Genomic DNA, 25,401 nt, shown 5'->3' on the forward strand with positions numbered 1-25,401 from the left:
AATCTGCTGCCATGGTGGCATTTCACCAGCCTGCAATACAACATCCATAGAATCCAACTGAGCAGCAACGACCTTCATACCTCAAAGGCGTCATGCCACGCCTTTCGTCACGTCGCCGTAGGCGCTCCGAAACGGAAGACGCGGATGACAGCGATGATGGACGAAATGGCGTTGGCTCGCAAGCCTCGGACTCCTCGAAGCGAAGACGACTTGATTCTGAATCTGAGACCGAAGGAGATACTGGCCCCTCAACGACACATACAAGACGGGTAAATGGCACACTGAATGGCGACATTATGCAAGATTTTCAGCCTGGTGCCATTGTGCGTGTTACAGTCCAGAATTTTGTCACCTACGAAAAGGCAGAGTTCTTCCCGGGGCCGCATCTGAACATGGTTATTGGTCCCAATGGCACTGGCAAAAGTTCACTCGTCTGCGCTATTTGTCTGGGACTAGGCTATAGCCCAAAGCATCTGGGCCGAGCAGGGTCTGTCAAGGAGTTTGTCAAACATGGCAAGGATACGGCAACAATCGAAATCGAACTTCAGAAGAAGCCAAGGGACCGAAGCAACTATGTCATCAAGGTGCAAATCCGCCGCGAGCAAAACAGCCAAAAATGGTGGTTAAATGGAAAAGAGACAAGCCACAAGAAGATTCAAGAGCTGATGAAGTCCTTGAAGATACAAGTTGACAACCTGTGCCAGTTTCTACCCCAAGATCGAGTTGTCGAGTTTGCAGCCTGCACGCCTATAGATCTACTGCATGAGACTCTTCGTGCTGCGGCACCAGAGGAAATGCTCCTCTGGCAGGGTCAACTGCAGGAATTGCACAAGGAAAAGAAAGAGCTGGCCGAAGCCGTTCACACCGATTCTGATGCTTTGAAGACTTTGGAAAATCGCCAACAGGGCCTACAAGCAGATGTGGATAGAATCCGCGAAAGAGAGGAAATTCAGGATAAGGTGGAGAACCTCCAGTCAGCCTTGATTTTGGCCAGGTATTCAGAAGCACGAGAGAACCATAGTAAGGCGAGAGATCGGAAAAAGGAGGCAGAACGAACTCTAAGGCGACTGGAAAGCGAAAGTGGACCATCGCTGGAAGCTGTTAACCAGAAACAAGAGTACGCTCAGCAAGTACAAGCTGCAATACCACCCAGAGAGAAGGCCGTGAAGGATGTTGATCATGCCACCCTGGGTATTGCCCGTGATATTATCGGCGCGGCGGAGCTGGTTGGAGAAATGGACAGCAGGTTAGAAGCCGAGCGCAAGGGATTTGAGTCAAAAAAGAAAGAGCTGGCAGCTTCACGGTCGAAAATCACTGCGTTCCAAGCTGACCTCAGAAACCGACCTGTCGAATTCAATGCCACAGATTGGAACCAGAAAATTCGTGCTGAGGAACACAACAAAAGAGATATGGAGGCCGAGCAGCGCCAAATCTCCACAAACATGGAGACACTCAAGGAGCAGGTCAGGCCTCACGTAGCCAATATTCGCAGACTAAACGAGGAGATCGAGGCTTTCGACACGCAACAGGGACAGCAAATGTCATTCATGCGCAAGCACTTTCCCGAGTTGGCAAATGGTTGGGATTGGATACAAAACAACCAATCTCGATTCGAAAAGGAAGTATTTGGACCGCCAATGATCAGTTGTTCCGTCAAGGACGAGCGATACTCGGACCACGTCCAAAGTCTTCTTCAAGTCGATGATCTGACTTGTTTCACCGCGCAAACCAAAAATGACTACAAAAAGCTTACTGACCAGCTGTATCGAGAGATGAGCTTGTCCGTTGTGGTCCGAACCTGCTCAAGCCCCTTGTCCGCCTTCAAGCCTCCTATTAACGCTGCTGAAGCCGCAGAACTAGGCTTGGATGGATTTGCAATTAACTACTTGGAAGGACCAGAGCCTGTTCTAGCCATGCTATGCTCTGAAAAGCGGCTGCACCAGTCCGGCGTAGCCCTCAGAGATCACAATGATCAAGCGTACGATCGACTAATCAAAGATAACAGAGTCAACCAATGGGCTGCTGGAAGGCAAACGTTCACAATCCGCCGTCGTAGGGAATACGGACCCAACGCCATGACGACTATTACCAAAAATATTCAGAAGGGACGATTCTGGACATCTCAGCCCGTTGATGCGCAGGAGAAGAGAGAACTGGAGAAGCAACTAAAGGAGGCGAACGATGAGAGATCTGCGCTAAAAGAAGAGCATACAAAGCTTCAAGCCAAAATCAATGCCATTGAAGAGCAGAAGAGTGAAATTGCCGAGAAGATCGTATGTATAACGTTTTGTATCCTCCTGTAAGGCTGCCGCTAATTTCATACCCAGGATACGTTGCGAGCCGAGAAGAGCGCGCTGCAGAAGGAGTTCCAAAAGTGGCAATCTCTGCCTGTCAAAATTGGTATGTTGTTGATGAAACGCCACGATATGAATTCGACCCTAACAAGAGGTAGAATCCGAAGAACGCCAAAAAGCCATGCACGAAGAGGCCTTGAGAGACGCCAGGAAACGCATGCAGGACATTCAGTATGAATGGGACAATGCGGTTCTGAAGCGGGCAAAGCTCGTCATCAAGCACAAGAAACTCACGGACAAAATGCGCGAAGCGCAGTTAGCCTTGGTCGAGGCTAAAATCTGGCTTATTGAAGCCAATTCAGACATTCAAGGCCTCAAGGACCGCAATGCTAGTATCATGGCGCAGCTTGAAGAGGAGAGACGAAATGTCCAAATAGCCACCGAGGAGACGAACCGCACCAAAGATATTGGACGTCGATTAGGCGAGGATGTCAAGGATCTTCTCGCCAGGGATCAGAGCAAACGCGACCTCTTCACCGAACTTGCCGAGGGCAAGACACCGCATGAAATTGAAATGGAAGTTGCAGCCGAGGAAGCCAAGCTAGAGCTCATACACGCGGCCAACCCAAATGTCATTCGAGAATTCGAGCGACGCGCAGAGGAGATTTCCAGACTGAAGCGAAAGATGGAGGGAGCCAACGATAAACTCGAGGAGCTCAACACCCATCTTGCCAGTCTAATGAATAAATGGGAGCCCAAGCTGGAAGAGCTCGTGTCGCAAATCAACGACGCATTTGCCTACAATTTCGAGCAGATAAGCTGCGCCGGTGAGGTTCGCGTCCACAAAGAGGAGGACTTTTCCCAGTGGGCTCTGGACATAATGGTCAAGTTTCGGTAAGTAGCCACGGAACATCCACGTACAATTTACAATCATAGCTAACATGCGTCCCACCAGCGAAAACGAAGCCCTCCAACAACTCACTGCCCATCGTCAATCCGGCGGCGAACGAGCCGTCTCAACCATCTTCTACCTCATGGCCCTCCAATCTCTAGCCCAATCACCCTTCCGCGTCGTCGACGAGATCAACCAAGGTATGGATCCTCGCAACGAACGCATGGTTCACGAACGAATGGTGGAAATTGCATGTCGCGAACACACGAGCCAGTATTTCTTGATCACGCCTAAGCTGCTCACTGGGCTGCGGTATGATCCCAAGATGAGGGTGTTGTGCATAGCAAGTGGGGAGCATATGCCCAAGGAGGGGAGAAAGGTTGACTTTACGAGATGTTTGAAGATTCAGAAGCGGTTGATGGCTGCTGGGTGATTGGGTCTGGGAAACGGCGTTCATTCAGGATGGTATGAATAATGAATGATGATAAGGTCGATGTATCTCTTATATAGCGTGGGGATAGACTAATATACCTTTTTGCTAAGGGACCTGATTGGACCTGTCATTACTCCCTTTACATATTTTGCTGTAATGGCGTGAGATCTAGACGAACACTATGGGATCAGCGTTGTCGGTATCTCATATATAAGTATTGACATTCTGATCTTCGACAACGGGTGCGACTGGCAAGACGTTTGTAGTTAGCAACACTAGTCATCAAACGCTTACATATGACCAACATAAAACACAGCACAAGTGGACATTCTTCAGAAATAGACTCAATTCATCATCCTGAGCAACTCATATCATCGTATAAAACCACAAAACAACCCCCACAATACTGAACTGCAACCCCTACCAAGTGACCCATGATTCTGAGCCTGAGCCCAGCAAGCCAAAATCAATCCAAGACGTTCCACTGCAAATAGCCCCGCCTGTCTCCCCCCCATCTCGTCTCCCATTAAGGGTAACCAACAAGAATCACGTGGGTGCCGTAGCATTGTGGTTTGAACAAGAAAGATATAGAGTGGTACATAGCCAGTACATGAAAAGGAGAAAAAATGGGAAACAATAAGGCCCAAGAGCGACAGAATATTCCTGTGATCAATATGATTTAGACATTGACATTTAGTGAGGGTTACTAGTCCGCATCATTAATACTCGGACTGAGTGGTGCCCCTGGTAGAATAATTGTAGGTAAAATCAAGCCAAGAAGAAAAAAAAAAAAAAAGGTAAAAAGCAAGGAAGAAAAAGCGCAGATTCCCAAACTCCTTGTGGCTTCCAGCTTCCAAATTTTCGTGTGCATTTGCAAAATACGAGAAAAAGAAAACAAACAAAATTCTTTGGTTGGGTGAATGTACAACAACACATGTGAATGCCAAAAAACCATTTGTGCTTTTTGTGAGACTAAAATGTAGCGATGGGCTGGGTATATAGTCTTTATCGTGAATGCGTAGCAAATATCCAGAAATCACGGACGGTGAATTCCTTTTGACTGTGCAGCTGCTTCTTTCTAAGCCTTGTCACTGCCAGCATGCTGGTCTTCAGTGTCGAGTCTCTTTCTCCAATCGGCGAGGCTTTCACTAAGTCCAACATTCGTTGGGCCCTCATCTGCCTTTTTGCTGACGGCTGGAGTGTCAAAGTCAAAGTTGGTGCTCAGCCGGTAGTTCTTGTTAGTAGCTTCCCAGTGGCTTCGCAGAGTCTCGAGCTCGCTGGCAAGGTTATCGAGCGCCGCACTGTTTCTGGCGTCCAGACTGTTGCCTCCATACACACTCTCGTTCTCGGAGCTCTCGTTTCGGGTGTGGCCTAGGCCCATGCCGTTCGTGCTTTCCGCAGCCAGGTTGGGAATTTGCCGGCTGCGACGTCGATAGTTATCAACTGAGTGCTCAACCTGGTCTAGTAGCAGCGCCACCTTTTGTTCAGCGTCACTGGCACGCTGTTCAAGAAGTGAGTTTTCGGATTGAAGTTGCTCTAAATCCTTCTTGTGCAGGTCAAGGCCATTGAGAGCTTCGTCACGCTGCTTCTTGCTGTCGGCCAGTTCCTTCTTCATCGCCTCGAGGCTCTGCTGCAGCTTGGACCCTGAGGACTTGAGCTCAGATTCGAGGACTCCGACTCTCTGCTGGAGAAGGTCTCGTTCCCCTTGCCAGTCTGCTGGGGCGGATCCTGATCGTTCTCCCTCACCCTCAAGCCGACCTTCGAGCTCTTCCATTTCGAGCTTGAGGCGTCCATTCTCAGTCTTGTAACGAGATAGTTGGTCTTTAAGTTGCTTAAGCATCTTTTCGGTTCCCTTCACATAATGCACAGCTGACTGGTAGTCGCTCTCGAGTTGTTGAAGTTTTTCGCGGTATGCCATCTCAGACTCCTGTTGCTGAGATGCGAATTGCTGTCTGCTCTCTTCGTGCGCGGCGGCGGCGTTGGCAAGCTGGACCTCCAAGTCTCGCATGCGAGTTTGCTCCGGAGAGTTGGTTCGGGGGCTCGTCAGGCCACGGCTGCGTACAGCACCAGTAGGGCTGATGCCTCGTTCCGCCAAAATATCTTTAAGAGCGTTGTGCTGAACAGTCATTGCATTGGTTTCGAGCTGTTGCGCCGCAAGCTTGTTCTTAAGATCGGTATGGCCGGCCTGCAGGCCCTGCGTTTCCCTCAAGGCAGACTGCAGTTGTCTTCTTATTGCAACACCTTCCCTACTTGATTGCTCCTGGTACTGCTCCAAGCCTGCGATTCGCTCTTCGGCACTACGCAGCTTGTCGGCTGCAGCGTCGGCCTCTTGTTGATACTTCTTGACAAGTTCATTGGCGGTAGCAACTTGTTTCTGCAGTGCGACAGCACGCTCATTGTCGCCATTGCCTCCGTTTGCCAAGTCTCTGGTTGTAATCTTGCCGAGGCCAGATAACAGAGCCTCCCGATGAGTTCGTGCTTCGTTGGAGTGCTTCTCAACCAGCTCTTCCGCATCACGCAATCGCTGCGTTGATGCAACGAGTTCCGTCGTCCTAGCCTCATGCTCCAATTTGAGCTTGTTGAGCTTTTCCTCAATCTTTTCGCGGGCTCCCCGTTCTTCTTCAAGCTTCTTCTCCAGGTGCGATCTAGCATCCTGGGAGGCGGCGATAGCGCTCCTCAAGGATTCGAATGTTTCATCATGGTTCTTTGATGAGCCGACAGCCTCGTTGTATTTCGATTCAAACTCGCTCCTTTCCACCTTGATCATCTCCAAGGCAGCTACGGCCTCGGCGCAGGAGACAGACTGCTCACGAGCTTCACGTTGCACGAGATGTAATTCTGCCTTGAGTCGTTCAACTTCTGTAGATGTCTGTTGCTTGTAGCTCTCCAAATCAGCCATACGTTTCTGAGCTGTAGATGTAGTTTCGTCAGCCAACTGGCGGGCATTTTTCTCGGCCACCAATTCAGACCGCAGAGTCTCTACCTGATGCTTCAGGTCCTTGTGAAGGTGGAGTGCCGCCGCAAGTTTCTTGCCCATCTCGCCAGATCGGTCCGCCGGTTCATCTCGGTCGCCATCCAACTGAGGAGTGCTGGACGAGCTGCCACCAGTATATGCGGCCAGTTTGGCTTTGGCATAGACGGCTTCCTGAATGGCTGCGTCTCGTTGTTTCTCGGCCTCGGCGATTTGTTTCGCGGCCACGACCGCTTGCTTGTCGACTGCGCTTTGCACATTGGCAAGTTCTGTTCTCATAGCCAGTAGGGCTTCGATGAGTGGCCGATCCTCGTCGTCAAAAGTTTCAGCAGCCTTGGCATCAAGAGGACCCATGGTAGCGGCTGATACATAGCCAGCCTTTCGCGCCAACTCCAGCTCGGAAGCATACCAGGCGTTTCTGTTTCGTGATGAATCCAATTCTTTGAGCAATGCAACCGTTTGGGAGTTTCTACCGGAGGACCGTCGGGAAAGAGGATTGCTCGGTTGTCTTGTAGGGGGGGGCGGTGATGAGGGCCGAATAGCCCGAGCGCCAGATTCGGTGGCAGTATCAACGGAACCTTGAAGCTGGCGGTGACCTCTCTGATTGGTTTTGCCTGCATCGCCAGCTGAAGACTCCTTCTTGGATCCGGTTCGTGTCACCGATGCAACTGGGGGTGCTTGCGTTGGCGTTCGTCGCCCATTAACAGCTGTCGGTTCAACTTCTCCTGTGATAGCAGCGACCTGTGGCGCTGTTGTCGTCTGCGGAGAGCCAGATGTTCCAGCACGATCTGCAGAAGCTCCTCGGGCTCGTCCAACAATAGCAGCATCAACTGTAGGCTTAGCAGGCGTCGGCCCTTGAGGGGGCGGACCAGCAGGGCTGGGCGTTACAGCGGCCCTGGGAAGTTTGGACGAAGGAGCGCCTGGAGGAGGAGCGGATGGAGCGCCGGGATTCTGTTGTTCTACGCTTCCGGGTGGTGGTGAAGTATACCCGTTGGTCGGTTTGTTGACGGGCGCGGTTGGAATTGCACTGGCCACGGTTACGGGTGCATTGCCCGGTTTTCGTGCGTCTTGGGGATTGGAAGACGGAGGTAGTTGTCGAGCGCCGGGAGCAGTTGCTGTTTCGCCGGTGCTTGGTCGCCTCGTTCCTTGGGTCGCTCTCTGGGCACCTTGCTGACTATTATCGTTGGGATATCGAATCTTAGTCGTATCCAGAACATACATGATGCCCAAGTCGTTGATGGTAGTGGTAGCTGAGCTTGGCTCGCCGCCCAGAACGACAATGGACTTGCCCACATTGGTCATACTGTGACCCGATCGAGCAGATGGGGATGGCCCCATGTTTTGGAAGGTGTACCATCGACGCGACGATATTCTGAAGGCGGCGAGATCCCCCAAGTCGGTTCCCTCTTCCGTGCGACCACCAAACACATACATGACATCGTCCACCAGAGCCGCAGCGTGTCCCTCTCGAGGTGCAGGAATATAGCCGATGCAGTCCAGCTGGGCCCATTTGTTCACAGCTGGATCGTAGCACCACACGTCGTTAAACCACTGGAAGCCGTTTGTTCCACCAAATCTGTGAGACACAGGTAAGTACTCGTGGCTATTTTAAGATGCGGAACAAACACGGGGTATACGTACAGGTACATTTTGTCATTGAAAGTGACCACGGAGTGGTTTGTACGGGCCGCCGGTGTCTTTGGGGACGTATCTCCGGGCAAGAGGATTTCCCATCTATTGGTGGGGGATTGCAACTGATTGAGATCAAAGGCAGACAAGTCGTTCATGAAGTAACCTTCAACCTGACCTCCAAAAATATAAATCTTGGAACCCAAGATATTGAGCGAGTGGCCATATCGCCCTGAAGGCCGGGGACCAGCTGGCAAGGCGCGAGACCAGTGTCTCGTTGCTAAGCGGCTCGTTAGTTCCAGTCTATCGTGTTTGCCAGAAGCTCAATCTGCTTACATGTATTAAGCAAATAAAGCGTCTCATCCAAAACGTCAGATTCCTCAATCTTGGTATCGCCACCATACACAATAAAAGCATTGCCGACCAGTAAACTCGCGTGACCGACCCTGGGACCGGGACCTTCAGCTGTGGTCGCCAGGGGGTAGCAGGCTAGATTGCCTCCTGCTTCAATCATCCACAAGTCTCCTTTGACGGTGGAACTGTTAATCAGGCCACCCATCATGTATATGTCACCTTCTTTAGACGCTGTTGCATTTACGGCAGCGCCATATCGCGGGAAAGGGGTCGGGTGGTTTGGGGTATATGTTAGCCGCCTTTGCGACCACGGATATAGAGCAGCATTGGCATTCGAGACTGGCGGTGCATTTCGTAGCTGTTCAAGGGGGAAAAACAAAGAAACCATTGTTAGTCCAATTTCAACCCGTACAAGCAGAGCATACATGTATTGTTGCATGACTTACGGCTAGATCTGAGGGCTGCACCTGCTCTAAGCTTCCTCCTCGGCGAGCTTGCTCTGGGCTGCCCGTGCCAATTTCGTCGACGGAATTTAAGCTTCCCGTGGGTGTAGCTCGTTGTGCAGCATTCTTCTCATCGCGGGCCAAGCGAGAACTGGTGCTCTGGATGGATCCCTGCGAGCCAGAGTTGCCGTCGCGACTTGACAATGCGCGATCCTGGCTCTTCTTGGACTTGAAGAGGAACGCCATGATCAACCAGGGACCGGCCAACCGGCGAGGTTAGGGCGAAAGGGAGAGGGAGTCGAAATCGAGGTTCGAGGTATCGATGGTTGGCGTCGGATAGAGTTGTTCAATGAGGTTCCCGCAACGAACGACAGTTGCTCGTTCGTCAGACGATGCGATCAACGTCGCGGAAATAACCAGGGTGTTCGAACGGAGCACTGCGACCAGACGTTTGGACGTTAGGCTCGAGCCGGGACGCAGCGAAGGGGGACGCGGAGGAGAGAGGCACTTTGGCCAGGCGCCAAAATGTCGAAGGCGGCGACTCTGCAATTTCTGGTCGAGGGCGTTGATGCGGATAGGATAGGAGCCAAGGGACGGCGGCGCTCGAGTCTGGAGATGGCTGGGTCAGCATCCAGTGGGCCAACCTTTTGGAAGTCGGGAGGTTGTCAATGGGATTTTTTGGCCAGACCAGCCGCTTTTTTGGGGGTGGGATTCCAGAGGGGGCGTGTCAGGGGAGAGAGCGAGAGGATTGATTGATTTGACTGAGGCTTGGGCTTGGGCTTGGGCTTGGGTTTGACGGAGAAGGGCGGAGGCTGGCCAAACGGCCGAGGGGAACATTGAATGGGAATGGGGGGTCTACTAGTCTGGTAGGAATAGGACGGATCTGGATCTGGATATTAAGTTACATAACATACCATAAAAATATGCGCGAAGACGGCGGTTGTGATTATAAAGGAGCGAAATAGCAGAAGAACAAAAGGATGTGCCTTGCCTGGAGAAAGCTTTGATGGCAAAATGTGCACCTGAATGGGCGAAAGGGGACTGGATGGCCAAAGCAGAGAACTGCGCCGAGTTTGGGGGGGTTGGTGGTTGGTGGTTGGTGGTCGGCGGTTGGTGCATGAGGTCTCGTGGTGATGGGTCAACGTTGTTAGTGGTCTGGTTTGGTTCCTGAAGGCAGGAGCACTGAGGGCCAGGACTTGCTCAAGTGGACCGGACTGGACTGGACATGGAGCTAAAATGGGAACTTGGAGACATTGGACAAAAGTGGGAAACCCAAGAGCTCAGCTCAACTCAACTCAGCATACGGAGTACGGAGTAGCTCGACAGTCAATCAATAAGTCAAACAAAGACAGACTCCTGCTCTGCTTGAGAGAGGAATTGAGCAAACCATGGTTTCGCCCGATTATGCGACAAGGAATAGCACTACACAGCATGATCGAGTGGCTCTGCAGTACTCCATACTCGCATGTTAAGATGATAACTGGCTGCAGGTGGGCTGAGGCAAGGCGTCCGTATGAACATGATGTAGCCAGGCACAAACACAGGCACAAGCAACAGCACAACATTGAACCCAAAGAGCAGCCGGAGAAGGGTCGAGAGCCACGAGATGAGCGTAATGCAACGTGATTGCACCCAAATTTCAGGAGCACAAACAAAATAGAGACACGACCGACCGGATTGACCCTTCTCCAGCTTCAGCACTGCGCTGGTCCTGGTCCCAGCCAACTTTTGGATTGAGCCTTGAGCCCTTGAGCCCCAAGCTCCTATCCGCCCCACTCCATTGTGCCAGTGCCATTTCACCCAACCGCCAGCCTGAGGTCCAGCCCGCTTGCCGACATGCCTGGCCAATGGCAGCATGTGTTTCACCTCTTTTTTCCCAATGGGGGCACACTTTTTTTTCGTTTAGGGGGTAACCCCCCAGTGGCATCAAACTAGAATCCATCTGCGAGCACTTTGAGCTCGCGGGTAGACACTAACCAGACTGCAGCGCGTGTGGCGCTGTGGGGACCGGTTCACTCTCAACTTGAACTTGAACTTGTCAATGTGAAGCCTGGTCTGGCGAGTTCTTGGCCATCCAGTCAAGTCAATTTCCAGCACACTCAAGTCCCAGGAACCACATGTGCAGACATACGTACGGGGTAAAAGGACTGCTCAACTCGATTGATAGTTGGGCTGGTGCTTCCACCGCATCTATTGGTTTGCGTTCATCTCATTTAACTCGCGAACCAACATTCCCGGCAATCGAGGCTCAACCTTGATCATTTTCCTGCACGTTTTTTTTTTGTTGATAGCCTGCTCGTCAGGGGATCATGAGCCAACCCTCGGTGTGAGAAGCCACGGGAAATCAAGGGGCTGGCCAGGGTTTACCGGCATCCACATACGCCAGTACGGGGTACCACTGCATTTTTCTTTCTCTTTAGCACGCCATGCATAGATCGTCGCTTTACTTTGATGGGATGCAAGGCACACCAGACAGGTTGCGCACAGAATAAAAGGGGAGACACCCAGTAGCTATGACCAGCATGAGGCAAAATAAAGGATGCATGTCTCCGACACCAGCCCGTTGGTGGTCTTGGATGCAAGAAACCGCGTGGTGAAGCGCATAACGGACGGTAGACGTGATTGGTAATAATTATTCAACGAGACCATGATCGACGCCTCTACATGGCTATTAGCCATGTGGCAACGGTTGAGTACCGTCGAATACCACCACAAAATGCAGCGTAACTATCATCGGAGTCATGAGTGCAGAGGACCAGACGTGTTCCCCCTCACTAGTATGTGGCTGAGGCCGTAACTGCATCATTTGCTGGGGAAGTGAATCCTCTCATAATTTGATTGCAGTCGATTTTTGAAGGCATTGACTTCTGTGTACCCGTGGGGTTGAAGACCTTTTCCCCGGCAAATTGACGTTGAATGATCGGACTTCAGCCGCACAAGGAGAAGTCAATGATGAAAATTGGAAGAAAAAAAAAAGTTGAAGATCTTGTTCAAAACAGTCAACGTCTCGACTACTTTTGCACCGGCACTCAGCCAGGCCCTCCGTAAACGGCGAACCTAACAAAGTGGAAGTGGAAGGGAACCGGGTTGCTTCGTCATGAACCCTGTTCCTTCCTGAGACGAACTTTTCTCTACGGAGTCCTCCATACATTCCCCTGGTTTGCCATGTCTGCCACTCCAACTTGGCTCAAGATTCACGGACCGCTATTTCGAGAAAACAGGGGACAATCACCAGAAATGAAGAGAATTCGTGACGAACAAGCTGTTCCTTGTGCCTTGGCTGTCGAAAGTGCCGTCACACAGCATCACACCCTTTGATGAGATTATTCGTACCAAGAAGTCATGATATGGCCCTTGATATTGCCAATTTTCATGCGACTATGCCGAGCTGGTGCTGGATGAATTCAATTTTAACAGCAAAAGGCAGTGCCACCACTCCATGTCGCAGATCTCGTCCGAGCGACAAATCCGTCTGATGTGACGACAACTGCCCGTCACACCACGAAGATCAACGCTCATGCACCACTGCAGTGCGCAACGAGAGACAAATGGCTCTCGTATCGTCGTCATATTTTGGTGATATTTCCCGGGTCCTGGAAAAGGGTTAGCTACCCCGTACTTGTCAAGCGAGTGGGTCTATATTTGGCATCACCCATGACGCTTTCTGTCTCGGAGATCGATATCATGAAACTGTGAACGAACACCCCCTGGGTGACGTGCAGAATAATTCGGGCAAGGAAACAACGCGGACCAAAGAATCATGGCCTGGTTTACACCGGTGAAGAGCAACCCGCGGGATCTTGAAGATGAAACTTCTCGTGCGATTGAGATAAGTCAATGACATCTCGTCAAGATACGATAGGGCGACGGTCGGAGAGGTATGGTATGGTGGTGGTGCACGGCGAGCTGCCGGGATATTCTACAATGCGGCATAAAGACCGTTAATGATAGTTGATGGGGGATAATCTTTTACCATTTTTCGAGGAGTATTACATACTCTCGAAAGATCCTTGGCAAAATGGCAATACTACCTACGTACCTAGGTAGGTAGTAGAGTGACAGTCCGTTAAAGGCAACAAGTTCTCGTCACGTGTCACCTGGCTCTTGCTGCTTTTGCAGATCAACTTGGAAGGCGCATCTGACAATCTAAAAACATGCGCGACACTTCACTGCCGCAGTCCAAGGTTTCAATACACACATGCAAGCATTACAGTACATGTAATTGATGAAGCATTGTCTGGTTGGTTTGGGTACAAGTATGTGACCAGACTCTACGGTGGCACATTAGCTAAGCTCCGCGATTTGCTGCCAAATTAATTTTACAAGCAAAAACAGCTATATTCTCAATTAATAGCACATTCTACAGAAAAAGAGTCATAGTAAATATAGTAACCAGAGGCACGCAATAAATATACACTACTTTTTTTTGCTCTTAGTTGTGGTGTATTTTTACAGCTAGAGGCCAAAAGGTATAGCCAAAGGTGCATATATATACCTAGTATGTAAGCACAGAGGCATATGTGCATATATGGTGGGTTATAGGCAACTAGACCTCTGGCCGGAAAAATATACCACAATTAAGAGCAAAAAAGCGTTGTGTATATTTATTGCGGGCCTCTGGTTACTATATTTACTATGACTCTTTTTCTGTAGAATGTGCTATTAATTAAGAATGTGGCTATTTGCTGCCTTTGAGTGCATTTTGCGATTTTTGCAAAATTAGTTTGACAGCGAATTGCGGAGCTTAGCTAATGTGCGACCGTACAGACTCATCTGGGTAAAGTACCTGTGATTCAGTCTGGGGAATGCTGTCTTTCTTGGCAAGCTTGTTACCTGGCATTGTTTGCTCCACAGAGTCCACCACACACATTGAGGGCATGTTCCAGGGTTGTTATCACATTGATGACTGCAGCAAACTTCCGAGTTTGAACTGTGCATGTTTCCTCTAGCAAGATGTGATTCATCGGTAAGTAACAAAGTGCTGGTGTTGCTCCCTCAACGTGGACGCTTCATTGACCAATTCCGAGATATGCCCTGGAATGACTTGTGATGATGTGTCGACGAAACTCTCTTTGGTTGGGCGTACGGCGATGCCGCTCCATGGACACAAACCAACGCAACAGTCAGCCTTCCAAAGTTGTCATGTGCGTTGGCATTTGATGTGTGCCGGCTGTGCCAATCGCCAACTTCCACGGCCAGGCAACAGAACGCCATTTCGTACTCGGTGAGGGGGACAACAGCAGTCTTGACGGTTTAAAAAAGAAATGCCGATTGGGGGAACTCGATGTAAGCCGGGTAAAACGGATGCAACACTTTGCGTGGCCAGTCTAGCGATCAAGGCTGATTGCATGGAGAGATGCAACGGGTTGCCATCTGACTTACCAGTCTTCAATTGAGCTTTCCGAGAACAAACGATGGAGAGTCGAGCATTGAAAACCTGGGCGAAGGCGATGGTGGCGGCGGATGCTTTCGTGTTCCAGCTTGGAGCGCATTGGGAGATTGAGTTGAGCCTCAAACAAATGGCTCTTTTCCCTTTGTGACTCAAGTCCGGTGTGGTTAGATATTCCATCTTTTTTTGATATGCGGACATTGTAAATAACGGCGATGCCTACGGACGTGTAACCCATACAAAGCGTGTTTTCTAACCTGATGGCTGCGCTTTGATACTTTCAACCAACATGTTGAGTGATATTGCGAGTGGCCGCCTAAACTTGGATTACGTTGGACTCAGTGTGTGGTTTAATTTGCATGTAGTTTTTGCTTTAGTTGCGCTCAGTCGAGGCCGCTTCCATCTAAGTTTCCATTCTAACAAAGTCGTATTATTGCCATTGTGGTCTAAAGGCTCCAAGTTCCAAAGTTCTCAGTTCCAGTTGGTAGTCCAAGGTGCACATGCAGGAGGAAATGGACAGAGTCTGGACATGGAGCCATTTGAGGCTGACTGGTGGAGTCACTGGTACCTGAGCATGCAGTACAGAGGCTTACTGCTCAACAAGTCCTCTTCACCTCGACATCAACTTCGTCTCCGCACTTTGCTTGCACCAGACCAAAGCTACACCTAAACGGCCTGGCGCTCCCCATCGCCACATGCACATGCACCCGCAGGTCCAGAGTGCAGCACTTGAGTGCAGTCAATCTGGTTCAGTACAGGGCTAGGCCAGCCCCGTCACCTTCGCCCCATTTGATCCGCCCAGTCCCAGTCCTCCAATGTTGGCTGGAGTCAAGTCCCAGTCCCCAGCCAGCCAAATCACGACCGAGCAACCAAAGCTCCTCCGAATATCCCATCTCCATCCGACCAGACGCTTGGGTAAAACCGCATCTCAGAGCGTCGTCGCCCGCGCGACAAGACGAACATTCTCGCGTGGCCGTTACTCATGGAAGCTCTTCGGCCATGACATTGCGATCCGACTTGAACGGGTCGTTGCCGTACGCCCCAACCGCCAATGGCGAGACGTCAACCTCGAGGTTCCGCGGTCAAGGTCAAGGCGACAGCAGCCCCGACCACGATGATCTTTCCAACGACACCGCCGACAACATACGACCTTCCAGCGCTCCCGGTCGAAAGAATGGTATTGCAGCTGCCGAACACAGAGATGATTTTGAACACAATCGAGAGAAACGTCCGGTGAAGCCGCCTCTACTGCGATCCAAGAGCGACTTTGCACCACGCCCTGTCGAAGACTCGGATACTGACGAAGATATTCGCGAATGGGGAGCTCGACATGGCTTCGAGGACCACTATCAGTCTGAACACATCATATCACAATTAGCAAGTGTATGTTCACCGCCCTATCCCACACCTGTTCTCCTCAGATGCCTTGCTGCGCAAGCTCTCTTTCCAAGTTGCGCAAGTTGAGACACGTGCCTGTCATGGTATATGGCTGTGATACCCTCCGCTATGCGAACAAATAGTCCAAAGCAATCTGCATCCGCTGCAAATGCTTTCTCTTCTGGGACTTTCGTCCCGCAAGAGCCCAAGAGGATGATTGGATTTCCGCCAAAACCGCACTTCCATGCCTCCTATGCTAACCATGTCGCCTCAGAATTGGTACATGTATTTCACCGATAAACGCCACGAGACAACCGGAAAACCGAAACGCTTAGAATATGAGCTGCAAGATTGGAGGCAAAGGGACAGACTTAAGACTGTGTCTGCTGCCCTTGCCGTATGTCTGAATATTGGAGTCGAGCCTCCTGACCAGCTCAAGACGACTCCCGGAGCAAAACTCGAAGCCTGGACTGATCCCACTATTCCCCCCATCCAGAAGGCGTTGGAGAACATTGGGAAGGCTTTACAGGCACAGTACGAAACACTGGCTATCCGTGCTCGATATAAACAGTACCTGGATCCGTCAGTTGAGGAAACCAAGAAGTTTTGCGTGTCTTTACGACGAAATGCCAAGGATGAGCGAGTGCTGTTGCACTACAATGGCCATGGCGTACCGAAACCCACCGCATCCGGCGAGATTTGGGTATTTAACAAGACATATACCCAGTACATTCCTGTCTCCTTATACGACTTACAACAATGGTTGCAGGCCCCGACCATCTTCGTGTGGGATTGCTCGGAAGCTGGCAACATCTTAAATAACTATCATCGTTTTGTCGAGAAGCATGAAGAGGAAGAAGATGAAGCCGCGGAAAGGGATCCTCATTATGAAAAGACGAGCTTCCGCCCTTATATTCACCTTGCTGCCTGTGCGGTCAAGGAAAACCTCCCTACGAATCCGCAGCTGCCAGCAGATCTATTTACAGCATGCTTAACAACACCCATCGAGATGGCGCTGTGGTTTTTCGTCCTCCAAAATCCCCTCAAGACGAACCTTACTCCAGAACGTGCGAAGCAACTGCCCGGCCGTCTTCAAGAGAGACGGACTCCGCTCGGCGAGCTGAACTGGATCTTTACTGCAATTACAGACAGCATCGCTTGGACGACGCTACCTCGAGATTTATTCCGGAAATTCTTTCGCCAAGATCTCATGGTTGCTGCGCTGTTCAGGAACTTCCTTCTAGCCCAAAGAGTCATGACTGTTTATGGCTGTCATCCCCAATCGTACCCTGCTCTACCGGACACACACCAACATCCTCTCTGGGAGACCTGGGATCTAGCCGTTGACATGGCTTTGGCACAGCTCCCTATGCTGGAAAGAAAGGAGAGTGAGGGCATCGACTACGAGTACCAAAATTCTACCTTCTTCACGGAGCAGCTGACAGCCTTTGACGTGTATTTGACCAGAGGTGATGCCATGGCGCAGAAACCTCCTGATCAGCTACCTGTGGTCCTGCAAGTTCTGCTCAGCCAACAACATAGAGTGCGAGCTCTCATTCTACTTGGAAGATTTTTGGATCTCGGCCCTTGGTCGGTTCAACTAGCACTCAGTATCGGAATATTCCCCTACGTCTTGAAGCTCCTACAGTCTGCTGCGGCTGAATTAAAACCTGTCATGGTCTTCATCTGGGCAAGACTGATTGCGGTAGACATCTCGTGCCAGCAGGACCTTATCAAGGACAGCGGATACAGCTACTTCGCCCAGATCCTGAAGCCCTCCGAGGGTCTCCCCGTGGTGGACAGCGATGAGCATAAAGCCATGTGCGCTTTCATCCTTGCGATGCTCTGCAAGGATTATAAGAACGGCCAGATGGTTTGCAACCAGACGGATATCATGTCCTATTGCTTGTCTCATTTGCAAAATGAAGGCAACCCCCTCCTTCGGCAATGGGCATGCTTGTGCATTAGCCAGCTGTGGCAAGACCTACCCGAGGCGAAATGGAGAGGCATTAGAGAAAATGCCTATGTTAAACTGGCGTATCTGATGAGAGATCCCTGCTGCGAGGTCCGCGCTGCAATGATTCACGCGATGACTACCTTTTTGGGAATCCCAGACTTGACCGAAGAAGTGGCTCGCATCGAAGAGTCTATTGCTTGGACCATCTTAGAGATGGGCACAGATGGTAGCCCGATGGTCCGAAAAGAATTTCTTGTCTTCCTGTCTCATTTCATGAATCGCTTCGAGAGCAAGTTCCTTGTCGCAGCGTATGAACAACTCCAGGAAGAAAAGGAATATTTAATGTACCCACCTCAGGACGACGGGCAGGATCACAAGATGGGGCTGCACTATGCCAGACGAGAGAATCGGAATAAAGACGGAACAATCAAACCCATGGCCCAGGGGCTCTCACACAATACCGTCTACATGGCGTGTTGGAAGCATGCGCTTATTCTCAGCGTTGACCCGCATCCTGAGGTTCAACGCGAGGCCACCATCATTGTTGACTATGTACACAATGCCTTGATAAACTCCACCGTTGGTGAAGCGGCTCAAGGGTTGATGCGAGAGATTCAGACACGAGCAAGGCAAGTAGCTATTCAGAAAAACGCCGCCAATGCCGCTCAAAAGTCCAACCTGATGGGTGGGCCGGCAACACCGCCCCTTCCCTCGCCTGGTATTTTGCGCAGGACTGCGAGTTTGCTCTTCCAGTCGTTCATAGGAAGCGAAGACAGGTCGCGTCCAAGTACACCGGCAAGTCCAATACCGCCTCGATCACCATCAGCAAAATTTGCACCGGACCAGATGACCGCACCCCCTGAACAAAGTGACTATGGCTCAGCAACAGCCTCATACAATGTTGCGCGCGAGCCAATGACGGGAGGATATGAGGAGAGGGACCTGACCAAGGCCCCTAGCATGCCGCTGAAGAGCAGGTTCCTCGAGTGGTCCATTGAGTATTTCCGTGAGCCACAAATGAAACCCAGTGAAGCAGATGAACCTGGCAGCACCGAGTACAATGAGCGTCTGTGGAGACGAGCTCGCAACGAGAACATGCTACGGGAGACCCAACCGCTGAAGCAAATTGCCGGTACTCACAAGTGGAACAATCAGCTGGGAATGGTGAATAATGGTGCTCAGCCTGCCAAGATGACGTTCCATCAGTATGAGGATCACTTGGCTGTATCGGACGATGGCAACACCGTTTACGTGTGGGATTGGAAGAAGCAGGGTCGTTTGAGCCGATTTTCAAACGGAAACCCGCAGGGATCCAAAATCAGCGACATGAAGTTCATCAACGAGGATGACCAGGCATTCTTGCTGACAGGATCTTCAGACGGTGTGATTCGGGTGTATCGCAATTACGACTCGGATAGGGATATTGAGCTGGCAACGTCCTGGCGGGCGCTGACACACATGGTCCCCAGCAATGTCAACTCAGGCATGGTGTTTGACTGGCAACAAGTAACGGGCCGAGTCCTTGTGGCCGGAGATGTAAGGGTGATTCGTGTGTGGTACGCAGCGCACGAAACCTGTGTCATGGACATACCCGCGAGATCAGGCTCGTGTGTCACATCCCTAACATCAGACCAAATGACTGGTAACATATTTGTTGCTGGCTTTGGAGACGGCGCGGTCCGCGTGTTCGACACAAGACAGCGTCCGCAGGACTCCATGGTACGCAAGTGGAAGGACGAATCCGACAGACAGTGGATCAAGAGCGTGCACATGCAGCGAGGCGGCCAGCGCGAACTGGTGAGTGCCAGCCGCAACGGTAAGGTGAAGGTGTGGGATATCCGGATGGATAGACCATTGCACTCTTTCCAGACAACCCGGGACACATTGCGGACAGCCAGTACGCATGAGCATCTGCCCGTCTTTGCAGTGTGAGTCATCCAGCACCAACTATCTATCTCTACACATTAAATACTAACATCCACTCACAGAGGCACGTCCCAACACACAGTCAAAGTATTCAACCTCCAAGGCAACGAGCTTTCCCGCCTCGAGCCCTACTCCAGTTTCCTTCAGCAAAACAGAGGGGCTCCCATCTCAGCCACGGCCTTCCATCCACACCGACCTATCCTCGGCTGTGCAGCCCGCGGCGACCACCACATCAACCTGTTTACGTGCGACAAGACGGAGGCACTACACTTTGGCTAGAAGCCCTCATATGCTCCGAAAAAGTACTTACTCCGGTCTAATTCACTATGATATACCCCATTGTCCCATTCCCTTTCTATTCCTTTTTCTTCCTCCCATCTCGTTTTTCTATCGAGTCTAGCATTATTTCGCTCTCCTTATAGCATGGATCCGTTGAGGGTTGGAATTACATTTTGTTCCAGGGGCTAGAGGACGACGCTGGATTTTTGAGTCATTGGGGATTGTGTGCCCTTTTTTTATGGCACTTGCTCGGATGGGGTGGGTGATAGACGTATAACTTGCCCTTTGGGCGGATAAGTGGTAATTAATTGAGTTTTTCTCACTGTAATGATGTGTTTGTGGGATGTGATGATGGTTGTGTCGGGTGGAAGGTCGTGTTGTGGTTTCTGGTAGATGTAAGATTCCGTGTTGGATGTTTATGTTTAAGTTTCCGGATAGCTGTATGATATCCCTTTGGCCAGCGATGTTTTACTATTGGTAATGAATGCTAGTGTACATGTCATAAAGACGACTTCTGGAGACGACGGTAGAGGCATAAGTAGCTATCTATCTATCAAGGCAGGTGATCCAAAACAAACATGTACGATCCATTTCCCCCAAGACACAAATCTTTTGTGAAAAACATATATAACTATAAAATCACTGCCATTGACAAATGAGTATGAATCACATCAACTCCATATAAAAGTAATGTTACATGCCCACAGAAGGCGCGAGGACCCAAAAAAGGCTAGTAGCACCTTCCATCGATGCAGTTCCCAGACCACCGTCATAGCGGGGTGACACATAGCGGGATGCCCCGCCAAGGACACAAGAAGGAACGAAGGAGGGGTGACTCGTTGCCCTGTCCGATTCTCGCGGCAAGATAGAAATTTATTCAACCAGACGTCAAAAGAGTCACCTCGCCCCTCCTCGAACGTATAACAATTGAACAAACGACGACAGCGCAACCGTACGAAGCGCAATTGAAACCGACCGCTCGAATTCCCATCCTCGACATACGAACTCGAGTCTTTCTCTTTGCAACAGCGGTAAACCGAAACCATGGCTGACCCCACGCCGCCAACTTCGCAGCCCGAAGAGCCCAAGCTAGCTGCTGCTGGCGAGGGCGAAGAAGGCGAGGCCGGACCCTCCAAGAAGGCCCTCAAGAAGGCGGAGGCAAAGGCAAAGAAGGAAGCTGAAAAGGCTCGTCGTGCGGCAGAGCACCAGGCGAAGCAAGCTGCTGCCAAGGCCGCGGCAGGAAACACCGAGGATTTGGCTACGGAGAACTATGGCGCTGTCACGCCGCAGACAAAAGTTGATGCCGAGAGGGTCAACTTGAAGAATGTGGGGGACGAGCATCTCGGCAAGACGATCAAGATTCGGGGCTGGATCCAGAATGCACGAATGCAGGGCGCGAAGATGGCGTTCATCGAGCTGCGCGAGGAGAGAAACTGGGCTATTCAGGGTGTTGTGGCCGCGAGCGCCGAGGGAAAACCCGTTTCCAAACAAATGGTCAAGTGGATTGGGGGGTTGAACATCGAGAGCTTCGTCTTGATTGAGGGAACCATCGAGAAGCCCCTCGAGCCGGTCAAGAGCGTGCGCGTCGCCAACTACGAGCTGCATATCAAGAAGTGCTACTGCATTGCGCCGGGCCCAGAGGTCCTGGGCATGGGACTGGTTGTCGCGAACAAGGCTGTTACCAACTTTGACGATGAGGACGCTGGTGCTGATGTCTCTGTTGAGGAGGCACGCAAGGCTGTTGAGGCTACGTCCATTGATAATGTGCCCAGCGCCAGTATGGCGACACACTTGAACAATCCGGCTATGCATAAGCGTGCCCCTGTTCAGCAGGCTATTGCTGATGTGCGCATGGCTACTCGCAAGTTGTTTGCTGAATATCTCGACTCTCAAGGGTTCAACCAATTCGAGCCACCGTGCCTTATTGGTGCTGCTTCCGAGGGAGGTTCCAATGTCTTTGGTATGAATTACTTCGAGAAGCAGGCCTACCTTGCGCAGTCTCCCCAGTTCTATAAGCAGTTTGAGATTGCTGGCGGAAGGAAGCGCGTGTACTGCATCGGACCTGTTTTCCGTGCTGAAAACTCTAATACGCCTAGACACATGACTGAGGTTTGTGCCCCTGTTCCCGTAGCATGGTCCTGTGATTGTCTCCCTTGTTGAGTAGAGAAGCAAATTTTTTTGGGTTGATTTTCTAACATCACAATTCAGTTCACTGGTCTCGACTTGGAAATGGAAATCGAAGACGACTATGTCGAGGTCCGTCACATGCTCGAGCAGGTCCTTCTCTACATCTTCCGCGGTCTCGCCACCCGTTGCGCAGACCAAATCGCCCTGATCCGAACCATCTATCCTTCAGAAGAATTCCTCCTGCCCGAACCCGGAAAGGAGGTTCGCCTTACCTTTGCTGAGGGCCAGGCTCTGCTTCGTGCTGAGGGTCCTGAGGAGTATCGCAATGTTTCCGATGACGAGGACATGTCAACACCACAGGAAAAGGCACTAGGTGCCCTGATCCGCCAAAAGTACAACACCGACTTTTACGTTCTCGACAAGTTCCCCGAGGGCGCACGACCTTTCTATGCTATTGAAGACCCTGAGAATCCCAAGGTCACAAATGCCTTTGACTTTTTCATGCGTGGCCAGGAGATCTTGTCTGGCGGCCAGCGTATCCACTTGGCCGATGTGTTGGAAGCCCGTATCCGCAAGAAGGGTGTTGATCCCACTAGCTCTGGCATCAAGGAGTACGTCGACGTCTTTAGAAGTGCCGGTGTGCCTCCTCACGGTGGCGGTGGCATTGGCCTTGACCGCGTCGTCGCTTGGTATCTGAACTTGCCTAGCGTGCACTTGGCAAGCTATTATCCTCGTACTCCTAAGAGACTGATGCCGTAAGCGGTGCAATCAGGAGAAGGGGGGAATATATCGATGCATATCCAGAGAGGTGTAAGCAAGTGGATGCATGTACATGGCAATCAAAAGCCCGGATAAAGTTTTATAAGGTAGCAAAAAGACTTATTAGGTAGAAAGCAAGATAACAGAGGAAATGATGGCAGCTTTTTGGTTCATGAATGTGCCCCTACAGATGCCCCAGTAGCTCGTGTTTGAAGCCAATGGTCACAGCTGCGTACGACTGAGCAGTCCTTTCCAGACAAGAAGACAGCCAAACACCAGGGGCTTGGAAGGCCTGCTCTAGATCCCTGTATCGGGGGGCAAACATGGGTGACGGAACGCCTGGTAGCGTATCTCACCGTCACAAATTCGAAGTGATCAAAAGATCCCCCATTACCAAGGTTGGCAACGCCCAGAAAGCACGTGGGCGGTCGAGAGCGTTCAAAGGTCAAGCCTAACAGGTCCAAGGCCAAACACTTCCATCTTCAGCACAGCCAGGATAAGCGAGAAGGGAGCACCAAAGCAGTCAGCTACAGGACGGACACAGAGCAACAGGCACATAGTTCCGCGATGACAACGGAATTAACTGGAATCGGGCGTCGCTTGAAATCCGAAATAGTATAGCCATGTAAGATGTTAGGTTTGTGCGGTGAGACAGGAATCGGGGCTGATTCCAATTCTGTGCAGGCAAGGCCGCAAGGTGGAGCTAGGTGGCTTTTCAACCCCGGAGGAATCAAAAAGATACTCCGTAATAGGCCCCAAACCAAGACATGGAGCTTCGACGGACCCCTCCAGGAACTTGACAAGGTGACAACGTCGTAGTCGAGAGGCTATGTTCCGAGCTTGGTAGTACTGGTTGCACAAACCAAATCGCATTGGGAGTTAGACAGAACACAGACATCCATTATCGTGCTGCTAACAGGTCGCGAGTGGCAACAGTTAATGAACTAGTTGTGAGACTTTTGCATCCCGCGCGCGGTCTGACCGGGTAGTTGTTGAAGTCTGGTGGAATAAGCCGATGCCCAACCAACAACAACTCAACCAGCGAACACCGCAGGTCTGCTTCTCCGCCGGTTGTGCTTGGGCAGACGGAAGTTGTCGTTGACAGAACGTCGAAAGGCAACAACTAGGACTTATTGTCAGGGTCTCGAAGATGATCGGCACAAGACACTCAGATTCGTTTCTTGGCCAGTTTGGGACCAGTGATACAGCACAGCAGGATTCAAATGCAGCACATCGCTGATGTTCCTGGCGATGTTAGGAAAGCTTACGATACAGTGTGCACATTGGCTCTGGATTGGCCAGAGCCTGCCCACTCTGTGTCGCACAAGACCCGAGAAACTATTGACAATGTCAGTTGAATGGAAGATTCTCGGACGTTGGCACAGTGCCAATTTTCCAGTCCTCGATATTGAATACTCGGCACACAATACGGATTTAAATATGTAGCATGGCGCTCCGGGCTGCTCTCATCGACGATCATGGAAAACTGCTTGATATGGCGGATCGCAAAGCGCCTTCAATTCATTTTTCAAGCGGCGTCAATAGCTGGAAGTCGCGGAGTGACTATTGTAAAAACAACCCATCTTACTGAGTAGAGCCACCAGACGCATCTTGGCCGAGCATCAAGCATTGGGCAATAGGCGCTCCCATCTCACCACAATAGTCTTGTGCCGTCGGGTGAGTGGAGCGGCTAGAGTGGCCAGCCTTCTTTTCAACCAAGCAGCCCATTTGATTTGCCCGCGGAGTGGCTGCCGAGAATTCTGTGGCTCTCTCCACCATGGCCAACGGCTTGGGCGCCGAGACCATGATGGGCACGAGCCGGCAGTCAAATTGGTGTGTTATCATCATTTCGTCCTTGCGCTTCGGCCGGAACAAGACTGACGGCGTTTTGGCGAGATCGAAAAACAGACCTCTGGTTCCAAGCTTGCTCCCAGGTTTAATCAAATGGTCATGATGCTGTGAGAATCTTTTCCTCTTCTCAGACGAGGCAAGCAACTCGATATTGGACACTGAATGGGGGCAAGGCAGCAAATGCCAAGAGCTGGTCTAGTACTTGAGTAGAACAAGATGCGGCTGACAGTGGCCCCTCCTTCTTTGTAAGTGTTATGTGTCCCTGCGCTGAGCTGGGGGCTCAGTCAATTCTACACGATGTTAGTCTTGTGAAACACAGATGCGAACTCATGGAGGATGATGCTCCATGTTGGGAGTGAAGTCGAGGGTATGATTCAGTTGAGGCTGCATGGTTCATAGTGTGATGGACCAACAGAACCGGTGGGGAGGCATTTGGCGAGATGGGCCGGAGTAGTTTGCAGGCAAAGCAGGCAAGGTGGGAATAACAGACTGAAGTACTTAAGTAGAAGAGGTCAAGGTTCAGTGTTGGTACTATTTCGAGACATGGTTTGGTACTTTAGGTGGGAAGGAGGGACCAGACCAGCACTAGGACGGACTTGACGGGTGGAGAGGCTGTTGAAGTCGTCGGCAACTGCCAGGCACCTGGACTAGTCCGGTCGCACTTGACTTTACATGCACAGAGATGGAGGGGCAAGAGGGGTTCTGGCTCAAATGGTCTGG

General features: G+C 51.0%; 4 protein-coding genes across 4 annotated transcripts; 3 read left to right on the plus strand and 1 right to left on the minus strand.

The window, feature by feature from the left end:
• Positions 1-92: 92 nt before the first annotated feature.
• Positions 93-3,619, plus strand: VFPPC_04746 (structural maintenance of chromosomes 5 smc5; the record flags this gene model as incomplete). The annotated part of the gene is made up of 4 exons (XM_018284046.1): positions 93-2,273; positions 2,328-2,400; positions 2,453-3,188; positions 3,250-3,619. 4 exons carry the CDS (start codon positions 93-95, stop codon positions 3,617-3,619), a joined length of 3,360 nt encoding a protein of 1,119 aa, XP_018145366.1.
• A 1,078-nt stretch (positions 3,620-4,697) lies between these two features.
• On the minus strand, positions 4,698-9,262 carry VFPPC_04747 (kelch-domain-containing protein; the record flags this gene model as incomplete). The annotated part of the gene is made up of 4 exons (XM_018284047.1): positions 4,698-8,166; positions 8,232-8,499; positions 8,556-8,931; positions 9,020-9,262. The coding sequence occupies 4 exons, from the start codon at positions 9,260-9,262 to the stop codon at positions 4,698-4,700; spliced, it is 4,356 nt and encodes a 1,451-aa protein (XP_018145367.1).
• A 6,142-nt stretch (positions 9,263-15,404) lies between these two features.
• Positions 15,405-19,944, plus strand: VFPPC_04749 (WD-repeat protein mip1; the record flags this gene model as incomplete). The annotated part of the gene is made up of 3 exons (XM_018284049.1): positions 15,405-15,788; positions 16,057-19,667; positions 19,728-19,944. 3 exons carry the CDS (start codon positions 15,405-15,407, stop codon positions 19,942-19,944), a joined length of 4,212 nt encoding a protein of 1,403 aa, XP_018145369.1.
• Positions 19,945-20,988: 1,044 nt separating this feature from the next.
• VFPPC_04750 (aspartate-tRNA ligase) lies at positions 20,989-22,830 on the plus strand (the record flags this gene model as incomplete). The annotated part of the gene is made up of 2 exons (XM_018284050.1): positions 20,989-22,053; positions 22,153-22,830. The coding sequence occupies 2 exons, from the start codon at positions 20,989-20,991 to the stop codon at positions 22,828-22,830; spliced, it is 1,743 nt and encodes a 580-aa protein (XP_018145370.1).
• Positions 22,831-25,401: the final 2,571 nt, after the last annotated feature.

This window comes from Pochonia chlamydosporia, chromosome 3 (genome assembly GCF_001653235.2).
Source record: "Pochonia chlamydosporia 170 chromosome 3, whole genome shotgun sequence".
Taxonomy (NCBI): Eukaryota; Fungi; Ascomycota; class Sordariomycetes; order Hypocreales; family Clavicipitaceae; genus Pochonia; species Pochonia chlamydosporia.